Source organism: Lissotriton vulgaris, chromosome 6 (assembly GCF_964263255.1).
Source record: "Lissotriton vulgaris chromosome 6, aLisVul1.2, whole genome shotgun sequence".
Taxonomy (NCBI): domain Eukaryota; kingdom Metazoa; phylum Chordata; class Amphibia; order Caudata; family Salamandridae; genus Lissotriton; species Lissotriton vulgaris.
The window spans coordinates 1,057,926,246-1,057,940,752 of record NC_141694.1 but is presented as its reverse complement, the minus strand read 5'-3'; the positions used below and the strand labels follow the sequence as shown (position 1 = coordinate 1,057,940,752).

Sequence of the window (14,507 nt, the reverse complement as noted above, 5' to 3'; positions counted from 1 at the left end):
TAAAATGGACAGGCCTTTAAAAATGTAAAAAGAAACATTTTTAAGCAGTGTCTGCAACAAGGAGACTGAAATATTTCCACTAGGTCACAAAAAGCACAAAATAAAACTGCAGACGGACTGCAAGGTGTAGCTGAAGTTAATCGGATCCAACATCCTGGTATACAAACAGATAAAATCCTGGGAAGAATCCAACTTATGCAGAGAAAAGTAATAGTTCTTTTTGGGATGCCCTCACATACAATATGTGATAGAAGTCTGAGATTTGGTGGCCTTCAGGTGAGGGGAATGCTCAAGCACAGTTCGGACACTTTCTAACGAGGCGAAAGAGCTACTATGTAAATATTGTTTCATCTACTGTCATGTTAATACTGTTTATTGCTGTATAACAATACTAGAGACTCTCAGCTTGACAATGGAGAATGAATCATGCATGTGAGTCTAGGAAAGATTCAATATTGCTGTATAACAATACTAGAGACTCCCAGCTTCACAATGGAGAATGAATCATGCATGTGAGTCTAGGAAAGATTCAATGCTGGAGAAGAAGCATTTCTGCATTATAAGCAGCTTGAAGGAGTTAAATCTTTACTGCTATGCAAAGGATCAGAAACTACTCAAGTAATAGACAAAGGGCATTCTACAATCTAGAGATTTGAAGGTGTTTAGATTGTACACTGAAGTGCTACCTTATGGTGTAGCATGCGGGGCAGACATTGTGAGGCAGCAGACTGAATACTACAGTTTGAAATACTTGGGAAATGTAGCTTAGTAGGCAACCATTTTAACTTTGTGTCTTACGCACAATCTTGACCTGTGTTCTTTGTTCAAACCAAAACTAACTGGATAAATGACTTTTCAGAAAGTGCACTTATAAAATAATTTACAAATTACAAGGAATTTAAGAATAGTAGATCACTACTCACACCATCAAATTCTATTAAAAATTCAGTTTTCAAACGCCTGCTTGCATCATGCTCTCCTTCCCTTCTTTCACACAGAAGGCTATCCACCTCATCTGAAATAAAGAAAGTGCAACAGAAATAACACATTAGTCAACAGTGGCCTTGAGGACACTGATCTTTGTGACAGTTAATGCATTATGCAGCATTTCAGCTTGTCTATAGACGTCCGATTGACACGCTGCTTCTACCACTCACATTGCCCCTTTTGCCACAGTAACCACACTCATCTAATGCAGTCATCTTGGGCCCATTGCCAACCTGGCCATTCATTTCTTCTAGGATCCCATCCCTGGTGCCCACATTGGTTTTAAAGCTCTGTGTCACTGTTTGCAATTCTGTAATCTTGACTGTCAACAAAGCCCCTCCAAGTGTAAGGCCTTGGTCCACATAGTGTTTGAGGAAGGACACTGTCTAGGTTTTTGGCTTTAGTCATAGAAGACTTTTGGCAACATTATATAAAGTTTTTTTTAGTTGTTTCTATGCAGGCTGTACTGGCCAAAGTTCGTTACTTTTTTGTAATAAAAAAAAAAACAATTCAACTTTAAAAAGTCATTAATGTCAACGCTAGTGACCAGAAACTTCTTTCAAAATCCTTTTTTAAAAGGAACAAATTGAAGGAGAAAGGGTAATGCAAATAGAAGCTTCAAAAAACAAATCTGAAAAGTGACATTGCCCCTTTAAGTGATCCAACAGTTGCATGCTCTCTAGTGTCAGGCACCTTAGCTCACTTTGGTAGGACCTGTGGGTAATGACTTTGAGGGTGAAAATGTTTTGTGCTTTGTACTGGGGAGAGGTCCGATTTAAATTAAGAATTCAATGCAAATTCCCACGAAGGAGAAGCATGTCAGCAGCTCATGAACATAGCCACAGTAGCAAGCTGGAGGGGATCAAGGTATCATTGGTGAAGTTCCACACTTGCTCAGTAGGGTTTGGGGCATGGTTAGGAGGGCAGGCGCCTGCTGCTATTAGGGTCCTGGAGAGGGAAGAGTCATGGTATTTGGACTGACCATGGAATTTTTTTCTCATGGTAGACTTGTTTGACTGGGGGCCTTACAGTATTTTGTGAGTTACAGTCACTCAATTCAAATGGCACTCGGGCATGAGCAGGAGGGTCTCCACACTGATAAATGTGCAGTCATCATTGCCCACATTGTGCACATTTACTATTTTCTGTTTTAACTCTATGGATTTTCCAGGTCTTTAGTTTGGCTTTGTTCTCTCCCTTTTCTTGAGCTTCTTCCGTTACATGCACAGGACTTCTATTAAAGACAGTATGGATTCTGAAAGACAGAAGAGGTACTCAGCACTGCTTGCACTAGCCTGAATGTCGAGTGTGAATCAGTTTCCCTTTTCTTTTTTTTTTTTACTGTTTAAAGTCTGGTGTGACTTTTTGGCAGCGATTTTGACAATACCCATGATTTTTCTCTTTCCTACCCTTGTTTCTTCTAAGATCCTTTGGCCCTGTACTGTGGTACTTCCAGTACCAAACGCTTTATGATTGTTAACACATCTGTGGATCATTGGCAGTATAAGTCGCTAAGCTAGCTGGTGTATTTGGTCTCGGACACTCTTAATGGTTGCAAGATGTATCTAAATGAAAGACAACTGCACGCTTATAAAGCTAGTTAAACCAGGTATGGCTTATTCCTTTCGACATTTTGCTGAATGAATCAAATGCTAAATAATTTGCTCCAAAAGGTATGTGATGGTTAGGTACAAGGACTCTCAGCTTTTTTTAATGAAGTTAATTTACTCGATTGACATTTGTGTCTCTATATCTAATGTGGTCATATGCCATGCAGCCATACTCGGTGATGGAACTTTGGTGTACATTATTTGGCCGAGGAATATGGAAGAAAAGTCTGGTCTGCAGGGAACCTTCTTGTGTGGAGCTTCTTATAAGTGTAATTCTAGAAGACGTAGTCTTTCAGGAGAAATCCAGATCCTCTTTACTCTAGAGTACACCATCTTCATGAGACTGGTTGGGATCGGAGGAATAGCCAGAAAAGCTAACAGACATTTCTAGGACCAGCTCATCAAAAGAACATTCTTCTTCAATCCCTGTGGTAGAATCTAGAGAGGATGTTTGGGCATTTGCAGTTTTCATTGGTGGCAAATGCAGCTATACCGCACAAAGCCTAATATGTTATGCAGCACAGAGGCGTTTAGCATCCACTCTTTTTAGGTCGAGCCGGAGTCAGAAATCAGCTGCTATTCTGCGAGACTTGCTGTAGTGGATTATGAAAGAGAAGCCCCGCCCTCCGCCCATATTTTTCATTGGATTGTGTCTTTGTCCTTTGTAAATGCTGGCTTCTGATTCAGTAATTGGCGTGTTGATCCCTCCTTAGTATGGCCTTGTCTTAATTTGTAACCTCCCAAAGCTACTGGGCCCTTTACTTCGGTTGTTACTGGGTACGTCTTTTTCAGTCTGCAGGCACTACTTTCTTTAATGAGTTTTTACTACTGCAGGCACAACATGCTTTCCTGCAACATTCAGGGCTCGATGCACGCTCATTGTACATGCAGCCCGTCACTTGTATATAGCGCAAACTCGACACTGAGGATTTGGAGCGCCAGTTACATTACAGGAGGACACAATCATTTTTGGTAGGCGCAGGGAGAATAAGTGATTTGCTTAGTATAATAGGATGTTGAGCTGAGGCCAAGACTCAAACCTGGTTCCCAAGCTCCACAGTTGGTAGCTCTGGCAGTTAGCCGCCCCCCCAGTACCTTGCTATACTGACATCCCGCCGAGTTTCTCGCTCCCTCCGCTCTCGCTTATCGTGCCCCTATCTTTCCCTCCTTTGGCATTGTTCCTTCACTTGCCACCCCAAGCCCGCTCCCCTACACAACCCCCTCCCTGCTGTGTTTCCAGCTCTAATTTCCTGTCACACCCAATACCTCCTGGTGTTCACCTCTTGGAGATGTTTCATCTCCTTCCTCGCCCCAGTCTCCTCAGTGCCTGGTCACCTAACCCCCCTGCCCTACTATTCCGCATGCCCATTGTCTCCCACTCCTCCCTGCCGCCCTCTACTCCCCTCCCCTCCCGTGGCTAGCTTCCTCTCCCAGCAGCATCCTGTGATCCTGGCTGCAGCATGCAGAAGTGCTGCACGAGCAGAAGAAACTGCAGTCTGCGCCCAGCCCATCCCCCCTGGCTTGTCCTCTGAGCAGGGGCCAGAGAGCTGCTGGGGGCGGCATGTCTGCAGTGGGGAGCCTGGGCGGCGGACCCACAGAGGAGGGGAAGCAAGGTGACGGCGGTGCAGGATATAGGGGCCCTCCTTCCACTCCCTAGGTACAGTGAGCTGTGACACTGCAACAACCTTTCCATGTCAGGGCTGGGCTCGTCCATGGTGGCCTCAGACAGGTAGCTGTGCTTTGCTGCAGTGAGATGGAGAGGGCCGGGTTTGCCGTATACTCTGCTTAGGTTCTCCTGGGATGGATAGAGGGGAAGGAGTCTTCTCTTTTTCCTCTTGGAAGTATCATCATACCATAAACAGGTCTCTTTCCTTTATCAATGGGCAAAGTGTGGTTTCTTTTTCATACCCCTGATATTTTCCTTGTTCTCCTTTCTTCAAGAAGTCAGAATATGATTTCCATTGTGCGAAGCGCATCTTTGTCTGGTCGAGGTGTGAAGAACTCTTGTCTAGGCTTGAGGTTGAGCTATCTTCTGTCTGGTCCAGGTGCACTGAACTCTTTGTGGAGCGCTGTTCTGTATGGTTCTTGCATACAGCTATTTTCTCTGACCCAGGTGTGGAGTACTTACTCTCCTGTTTGGCCCAAGTTAAAGCTCTGCTTTGTATGTCCCAGCTGCAGAGAGCTCTTCTGTCTGACAGAGGTGTACATCGTTCTTCTGTCTGGACCATGTGTGGAGCTCTCTTCGTTATGGACCTGGCACAGAGTGCTCTTTTGTCTGACACAGGTGTGGACAGCTCTTTTTCTGACCCAGCTGTTGACTGTTGAGCACTCTTTTGTCTGGCCCGGGTGTGGAACGCTCTTCTGTCTGGTTCAGGTTAGAAGCAATCTAACTTAGTACGATGTAGTGAACTCTTCTGGAATGACCTGGTGTGCACCACTCTTTAGTCTGGTTCAGGTTTGGAGCACTCTTCTGTCTGACCCAGGTGTGGAGAGCCCTTATGTGCCGATCAGGTGCCGAACACTCTTCTGTATGGGCCAGGTGTCGAGAGCTCTTCTGTATGGCCCAGGTGTCGAGCGCTCTTCTGTATGGGCTAGGTGTCGAGCGTTCTTCTGTATGGGCCAGGTTTCGAGCGCTCTTCTGTATGGACCAGGTGTCGAGCGCTCTTCTGTCTAAGCCAGGTTTAGACTACTCTTCTGTATGGGCTTTTATCGAGCACTCTTCTGTATGGGCCAGGTGCCGAGCACTCTTCTGTATGGGCCAGGTGCCGAGCACTCTTCTGTATGGGCTGCGTGTCGAGCACTTTTCTGTAAGGGCCACGTGTCGAGCACTCTTCTGTATGGGCCAGGTGTCGAGCACTCTTCTGTATCGGGCCAAGTGTCGAGCACTCTTCTGTATCGGGCCAAGTGTCGAGCACTCTTCTGTATCGGGCCAAGTGTCGAGCACTCTTCTGTATCGGGCCAAGTGTCGAGCACTCTTCTGTATCGGGCCAGGTGTCGAGCACTCTTAACTGGGCCAGGTGTTGAGCACTCTTCTGTCTGAATGTATTGCGGATAGTACTGGCACATGGGTAGCAGTTACACACAAGTGTCCCTGGTGTTTGGGTCGTGTTTCCTTCACACACAGCTGTCTGTGGATTTCCCTTGCAGTGCTTTTATGAACATTGGCAGCTGAACTAGTATTAAAATCCCACAGTCTTCTTTGCCAGGGCACGCCTCCACCATCCTCAGAGCAACCATGCTCTTTTCCCAGGGGTCTGCCAAACTGGAAGCCTCCTTAGTTTTAAGATATGATTGATTCATATTCAAAATTGCTGGTGCTATGCAGAGGTAATGTTCCTGACCACAAAATAATACAACGCCTTACAATAATCGACTCCCTCGCCCTCCCTTCCGTTGTTGTGCCTTATTTATCCCCCTGCCCTCCCTCCCTCCCTCCCGATGTCCGTGCATTCTTTATCTCCGCCCTCCCTCCCTTCCTCCTGTTGCCTGTGCACTCTTCCCCCCTGCCCTCCATACCTCCCGTTGTCTGGGCCTTCTTTACCCCTGCCCTCTCTCACGTTGTCCGTTCTTCCTCCCCCCCACCTCCCTCTTGTTGTCCGTGATGCCTACCTTACCCCCTGCCCTCCCTCCCAGTTGTCCGTGGTGCCTACCTTACCCACCGCCCTCCCTCCCGTTGTCCGTGGTTCCTACCTATTGGCTATGCCACTGTTTTTGTTACTTTTATTTATATGCTAAATAAGGGCGACTGCGCGTCTCGTGGCATCCGGCTCACTCAACATCTTTTTTATTTTCATGCTAAATAATGGCTGCTAAGTGCAATGAGAAGCGTCTCACCCAACTCGAAACAAGAATTTGCAATGTAATAGGTCTTGCATTTATGCAAGTTTGAGCTATTGGCATTGTAAATGATAATGCCTTTATTTATGTTTTGGTTTTAAAAACATGAATGAACCAAATGAGTAATCCTCATTGAGATGTTTTATAGACCCTCACCCACTCTATTACTGGGATACCTTATCATCGGGTCTCATCCTGGTCCCTATAAACAATGATGGGCTCTACCATATTACAGGAAGCAGTTTCTTTGTTTAGATCACAATATCTGAGGGACACCCAAATATCATTTAAAGTGATGCGGTTATGGTTAAACGTGGTGGCAGGAATGTGCTAGGATTAAGAATTCCTACACCCTCATGATATCTGCAATACGGTCAAACTCATCCTTGTTTATGGGGACCATGATGAGACCAGATGATGAAGCATGCCACTGAGAGTGGATAAGACTACTCAAAAAAAGCCACACAAAAAAAACAACTAAATTAGTGTTTCTCGCTGGGGTTCATTTTCACAGAGATGCAAAATAAAAGGTTAGGACACCCACACACAGTATATAGGTATTTAGGGACACAGTATGTATCCGGTATCCCCAATAAAATCTCTCCACCTTTCCAGATGTTTTTTTTTATTGGGGATGAATCAGTGGGCGAGTGGATTGATGTGTATCTGCGGGTACTGTAGAATGTCAATAGATGTCTGTACATCTTTCAGCCTCAAAAGATTTCATCTGCCAAGTACAACCCCAGAGATAGATGAAGCGTACTGTGCTTCTCAGAAGTAACACTACCCTGCAACTGTAGAAAGCGTGTGGAGACTTCATCAGGCTGAAGGAAGAACTTTGTTTTGGGAATGCTCTTTCCTTAGCAGGAGTCACAGGATTCAGAGGATGCGTATATGGGATGTGTAGCATCCTGAAAACCAATGACACACATCCATGCCACTTTTTTGTTTTTAGAACTTTTATTATATTGTTGTTTTGCAAAAAAACTGAAACATTACAGACAGAGGATTCTAGTCAGATATCACAATTATGTCTAGATTATCATTACTTGGGCATTCAGTGTATAAAAAAGCGTGTGGTTAACCGCCCAAACCCTCCACTCTTCCAGTGTGGCAGCAGTACTAACGTAACCACCCAGACGGGTATCCAGAACTTTACAGACATAATAGGCTGAAAAATACCCCTACCACTCTAAATCATTTGGAAACAAGTGTTGCTGGACACCTCCTTCACCAGCACAAGTCACCTTACAATGCGCTTCTGTGAATTTTTCCCCTCGATGAGCCTCCCACAGCTGTCTTGTCTTCATGAGAGTCATCTGAACCTTTTTCAGCTATACAGGAGGGTTGTCAACCCACAACACAAAACCATCTCCAATAGCAGGTCCATTGCAGCCCTAGTAGCAGGAGCCCGAGGGAACTCACTATATTTCTCTGGCTTTTCTAGCCAATTAAGCATATTGAAAGAATTCACCAGACCTTAGTTCTTGTGTGTCCGTGGAGATAAATCAGTCACCCAGGTATAGATTATCAGGTGTGTTCAAGTTCAAGTCAAATCTTTGCCAATATTACTAAAGGGTTGTATCCAATTCATGTCAACTGGTCTAGAGGGGCGTAGGGGGGATTGTTCACACATCTTATTCACCACCACCTCCCATGCAAGTTCCATATGGTGTACTATGCGCAGACCTCTTTTTTGATATGTTGCCTCCCTTCATAAGTGACACGGGCAATGCCACCCAGCATTCAATTTATTTTATTTATTTATTTGCGAGTTTGTACCGCGCTAGACTTGACTCCCGAAGGAGTATCTCCGCGCCTTTGGCTGCTACGATTCAAAACATAGGGTGCTACAAGGGACTTGTTTCAGAAATGTTTGCTCTTAGTCAACGAGTGGTATCACAATTTCACACTCTTAAGTATCCAAGGGATATCAAATTTGTTTCGAACACAGCATAAATGCATGGAAGGCACAGATAAAACAGAGCAAAGGAAGGAAGGTTTGTTCAGAAGTGAATCTTTACTTTGTAAAAGTGACAAGGGATGTAAACATAAATTAATTCAAGCAAAAAAGGTCATGAACGAAGAAAGACAAAAAAAATTTCTATGGTTCATAACAATGAGTATCAGCTCCAGCCAATTCAAACAAACAACCCAAATTAAACAATAAAGCGTGGTTGTAAGTTGGCGTCTAACGACAGCATTAAAGGAGATGATAGCAGGATGTCGACGTTTCGGTCTTTGTTGTATTCATCGATAAGACCATCATCAGGACGATGTTATGTTACAATGCTGTAAACAACTCCCTTAAGATGTTTCAAAGGGACCGTGTTAGAGGTCAAGGCGGTCTATGAAGCGGTAAAGAGAGGGATGTAAGCCCACGTTTGTCGGGTTTCCAATGTATACTTAGTCCAGGCGAAGCAGTGTATTGTTCTGTTTCGGCAATACTCGAGCGGCACGGGAAAAAATCACCAAGGGTTCGTCTCGACTCCCGAAGGAGTATCTCCGCGCCTTTGGCTGCTACAGCATAAAAGAGGGGATAAACCACAGAGTGGCAATCAGATATTTATTATTTTTAGAATAAGAAAGTTTTAAGCTGTCTTCTGAAGGGGAGGTGCTCTCTGCATTGTCTGAGAGATTGAGGGAGGCTATTCTATAAGGAGGGTCCTGCCACGGATAAAGCTCTGGTACCATGTCTGGCTTTCTTAGCCCTGGGTACACATAGCAGGCTTTGCTCACTTGACCTAAGAGAGCGAGTAGGGACATAGGGGATGAATTTATTTGCCAGATATACAGGCCCTAGTCCATTTATGCTTTTGTGTATAATACAGCATATTTTAAATTTGGCTCTCTGTTTGACTGATAGCCAGTGTAGTTTCACCAGCAGAGGTTTGGATGGAGTTCGGGGGGGGGGGGGGGGGGGGCATTCAGTACCAGGCGGGCAGCGGTATTTTGAACCACCTGGAGTCTAGCCACCACTCCATCATTTACAGACAATAGTAAGCCGTTGCAGTAATCTAGTCGACTTAGGACTAGTGCCTGTACTAATGTCCTTCTGGTGGATTCCGGAAGCAAAGGGAACACTTTCCGTAGCAAGCCAATGATGTGAAAGCAGGAACCCACCACCTGATTGCCATGCTGTTTCAGTGAGAGTTCCTGGTCCAATCGTACTCCCAGCTTTTTCACTACCTGTTTCGGCTCAGGGACTGGGCCCAGATCTAAAGGCCACCAGTCCTGAGTCCACAGGAGTTTGGCCTCACCGAACAAAATGACTTTCGTCTTTCCAACATTGCATTGCAAATAGTTGGACGACATCCAGTGTGCCACCGCTTTCATACCCTGGGAAAAGGAGTTCCTGACCTCAGTGGTGAGAGATTTAAAAGGAAAGAGGAGTTGGGTATCATCCGCATATGATACCGGGATGAAGCCATATGTTCTCATGATGTTAGCCAGGGGTGCCACATAGATGTTAAAAAGGGTCGGGCTCAGACACGAGCCCTGTGGCACCCCTTTGGAGACCTCCACCTCCTCTGACCGATATCCTCCCATAGTCACACATTGGGTACGGTTAGACAGGAAACTCCTTAACCATGCTAGTGCCTTATGTCCAAGGCCGATGTTGGTAAGCCGGGTAGTCAGGATGTTATGTGACACGGTGTCAAATGCCGCGGACAGATCTAGTAGCACCAGGATCACAGAGAGACCTCTATCCTGGAACATATGTAGATCGTCCGCGACTGAAATCAGGGCGGTCTCGGTGCTGTGCCTAGGCCTGAAACCAGACTGGGAGTAGTCCAATCCTCCTGCTAGTTCAATATAGTTTGACAGATGTCGATTAACAAACTTCTCAATGAGTTTGCTTAAGAAGGGAAGCAGGGAGATGGGCCTAAGGTTTGACAATTCTGTCCAGGGGGTAGCGGCGTTTTTCCTTAAAGGCCTAACCAGTGCCCTTTTCCACTTCAAAGGAACCTCTCCTGTACTAAGAGAGGTTTACTACTTTCTCGATCCCAGGACCCAGATCGGCAGCAAGCATTGGCATGATACGTGCGGGGATGATGTCCGTTGGGCAATTGCGACTTCTCCCAGTTACTGTACTCATCACACTGTAGCACCACATGTGGTAATTCTGCAGCGAAGTAGTAAAGTTCCAGGTCAGAAAGACCCAGTCCTCAGAGTTCCCTATCCAGTTTCAGGATCTCTAGCTTAACACTGCTTCGCTTGCCAGCCCATACTAACGAAATCAATAGACTATCAAGCTCTTTAAAAACAGTGGCTGGGGGACCACATATGGACTTTTGTAGTACAAAAGGCGACAATGGAGGAATATCAACTTTGCCATTGCCACCAACGTCCTTCCAGCACAAGCCCCATGTTACATTGGTATGGGTTTTCCATCATATGTGCTATAGTCACACCTAGGTATTTAAACCAATCAGTCTCCCACTTGAGACCCACCATCAGGCAGTTTGATAATTTGTTTTCCCTTGCCAGCCACCTGGCTGAAAGACTACCATCTTGTCTGTGTTAATTCGTAAACCGGATACCTGACCAAACACCTGAAGTGTATATAGCAGTACAGGTAACAAAATGTGTGGTTGCGTAAGATAAACCAGTGTGTCATCAGCACATAATGACACCACATGTCACGTCTCCCAACCAGATGTCCCACTTCCACAATGTTCCGCTTAGCCTTATTCAGAGAGGCTCAATATAGAGGGCAAACATCAATGGAAGAAGGGGGGCCCTCTCCAGAGTCGAACTGTTAGATACCTCATCTCCACATTGGACTCCTGCCATCGGATTACCCAGAGTTCGGTCCAAAGCCCATTTTGTGTAGAACATGATTTATAAAGCTCAGTCAAGAGTGTTGAACACTTTTTCTATATCAAGAGCTATTAAGGTATCATTCATATCTTTCCGCTCCAACTCATGCAGCACAAGAGTTATTAGTCTCAGAATCAAGGAAGAACGCCACACTTATCTTTATATACTATAACCAGCAACAGTCTCTAAGCCAATAAATGTGCCAATATTGTGGCATCCGTACCAATCATAGACACAGGCCTATAAAACCCAACGTATTATGGGTCTTTCTCCGGTTTCTTTACCATTACTATGATTACCTCGTTCAAGGGTTGTGATTACACTGCACTCTGCTTTGCTTCAGGAACCTTTCCCCACTTTATCTGTCAGTATTCCAGAAAAGGCTTTGTAAAATTCTGAGGGGATACCACCCAATACCAGGGTTTTTCGCCCCAATATTGACTATACAGCTTCTAATAACTCCTCCTTTTTAAGATCCACCTCATGCATAATGCATTGCTCTATGGTTATGTGCAAGATTGACAAGTCACACAGTACCACCATCATAAAGCAATCCTACGGTAGCAGATGTTTTTTTACATAGTTGGGCCAACTGCTCCAGCATGGCATTGTTTATAACCCATGTTCTCAAGATGCAACACCCTCCACACATCCACTCTTACCATCACCACCTACTAACCCCCGCATCACGGTTGCCTTTGTGCCAAACTACGGCAGGCATTCGTACCTTTCTCCATTTAGGATACAGCTAAAATCTCCAACTAAAAAAATGGCTGTAATGCATATTCAGTGCATATCCATTCAGGAGGAACACCTTTCATATCAAGAAAACTATACAACCGTGCATATCTGCCATTTAGATCTACGTTCTGAATGCTGGAAGAAAGTGCAGGAGATGCAGAAAACAGTAGTTTTTAGTGAATTACTTCTATGGAAAGGAAGAAGGAACCAGTAGCTTTGTTGTCACTTACTTTGGAGTAATTGAGTGCTTTTTGATGACCACCTGTGCCATTAGGTAGTTGATCTCTATGGTCAGATGAATCCTGGGGGAGGGGGTCAGTATGATACTTTAGTTCTTTCTCCTAGGATCGTGTCTCGGTCCCTAAAGATTAGAATATTCGCAATCACTTGGGTTGGGTTGGGGGGGGGGGGTGGGGTGGGGGGGGAGTAATCTGCAGAGATTTCGGGGTCCTTTTCCACCACAAACCATTGCAAGTGCCATCCTTCTGGGATTCAGGATTTTATTCAGACTTCCACCATTTTTTTCAGGATCGGTCAGTCCTGTCCCTCTGAAAGTCTAAGAATTCGAAGATTATTGCATCTTTATCTATTTGACATCTGCTATTTCTTTAAGGATTCAGAACATCAACAGAATCCTTGACACTAGTTTTAAGAGTTGTCATTTCATCTTCTAGTGCAGAGATGTGTCCTACCGCCTACGACACCCTGTTGGCAACATTTTTTAGCTCCTGCCTGAGGAGACTCACTCCCCCAAACGTGCTTTCTAGGGCAGAATGGGATGCCTGGATTGCCTGGAGAATGGCTGCAATATACAGAGATTCAGTCTGCCGCTGGCCTGAAGCACCCCTCTAGGGGCGTCCCGCAGCAGCTGCATGAGGAGCTGTGAATTTATCCATCTTTGCCAGTGAATGCGTAGACAAGCCCATGTCCTTCCCCATGTTCCTAATCTCAGTCCAGGTTTAAGATGATGGCCCTACTGCGCCTGTTAAACATTCAGCAAAACACCCCCTCACCTGTCCCACCGACAGTCTTCAAAAAGATTGCCCAAGATAAACGGGAATTGCTATGGCAGATAGGTACACTTAGACTAGCACTTCATAAGCTGCAAAGAGGGGTGTATGAGCGAGGATTGCCTGTACCTGATGTTCGGCTCTATTACTGGGCATCGCAACCGTTATTGGTAAATGATTGAGTTTACAGGATAGAGACGAGCCAAAGTACAAGGTAGATTGGGACGCCATGCCAGCAGGTAACTTTAAACAACTGTTATACACGCGGTAGCCATCTCCAAATGGCCTGCTAATACCGCGGTAGTGGTGGCATGTTGGAGGGAGGCAAATAGGGCACTAGGGTGGCAGAACAACCCTTTAGTCAGATGATGGGTTGAAGGAGGTGTTCTCACTATGAGGCTTTACAGGTTGGAAGAATATAGGAATCAAACGTTTGGGAGACATGTGGAGGGGTGGGGCGCCACTTCCGTTTGAAGACCTGTAGCAGGAGTTTAACCTGGCTGAGACCCAGAGATTTCACTACCTGAAACTCACACATGCCCTACTGACACATCTGCATCGAGTTACGTCCATTTCCCCCTAGAAGATAGACTACTCATTGATCCCATTCCCGAAAAAGCAACTTCAAAAATATACAGTAAGCTTATGAATAACTTGCCTGATCCGCTGATAGCCCTGAGGGACGATGAGGAGTGGCTACAAGCACTCCAGGGCCCACGGGAAATAGCAATACGTGTACGATTCCGACTGGTCCTGCTCAGGATATTGCATTGCTCCTATTACCCCTCTACGTTTTTACACAAGACTGGAAGGGCACCGTCACCACAGTGAATCAGGGGCTGCCAGCAGGAGGGCACTTTCCTCCACATTCTTTGGGAATGCCTTAGGATTGTGCAGTTTTGGAGCCGTGTTACAGCAATAATGGCCAGAGTACTGACATTCCACTAGAAGCAAAGTGGCTTCTGCTTATAATTTAGGAGAGACTGACTGGCCAAGATATGTGCACATCTGGCTTACACTGGCAGTGGGGATAGCGAAGCCAAATGTAGCCAAGGGCTGGGGGGCCCACATGCCCCTTCAGTGACGGGGTGGGTGAAGGACTTGGACTGGTGTCAGAGGGCGGAGGAAACGGTGTACAAAAGCAGAGGGTATGCCAAGAATTGGGATAAGGTGTGGGCACCATGGCGTGCTTATAGGAGGTTATTAGAGAGCCAGAGGGGGCTCCGTAGAGCACAGAGAGGTGACTGCTTAATTGCAATCCTTCCCCGAATACTAGACATTGTTGGTGGTGGGGCCAAGTGCCCATTGGTTTAAGATGTTCTCCCCCCCCCACCCCAATATCCCTGTTCTCCTAAATTACGATGTCTGAATGTAAACGTAACTCAAAATGTGCATGCTTTTACAAACATGATTGTCCTACAAACATGATTGTCCTGTCTAATGAATTTGTTCAATAAAAAGAGTTATAAAAAAAAAAACCAATAAAAAGATTTCAGTC

At 45.5% G+C, this 14,507-nt stretch overlaps 1 protein-coding gene across 4 annotated transcripts in view; it reads right to left on the bottom strand.

Annotated features, from left to right (window-relative positions):
* The window catches only part of SPAST (spastin), a 660,914-nt gene that overhangs the window by 235,629 nt on the left and 410,778 nt on the right, over positions 1-14,507 (bottom strand). For all 4 annotated transcript variants that reach the window (XM_086927121.1, XM_086927120.1, XM_086927118.1 and 1 more), the window contains one exon: positions 924-1,015. In XM_086927121.1, coding sequence (XP_086783247.1) covers positions 924-1,015 — 92 coding nt within the window. The remainder of the gene's footprint in view (positions 1-923; positions 1,016-14,507) is intronic.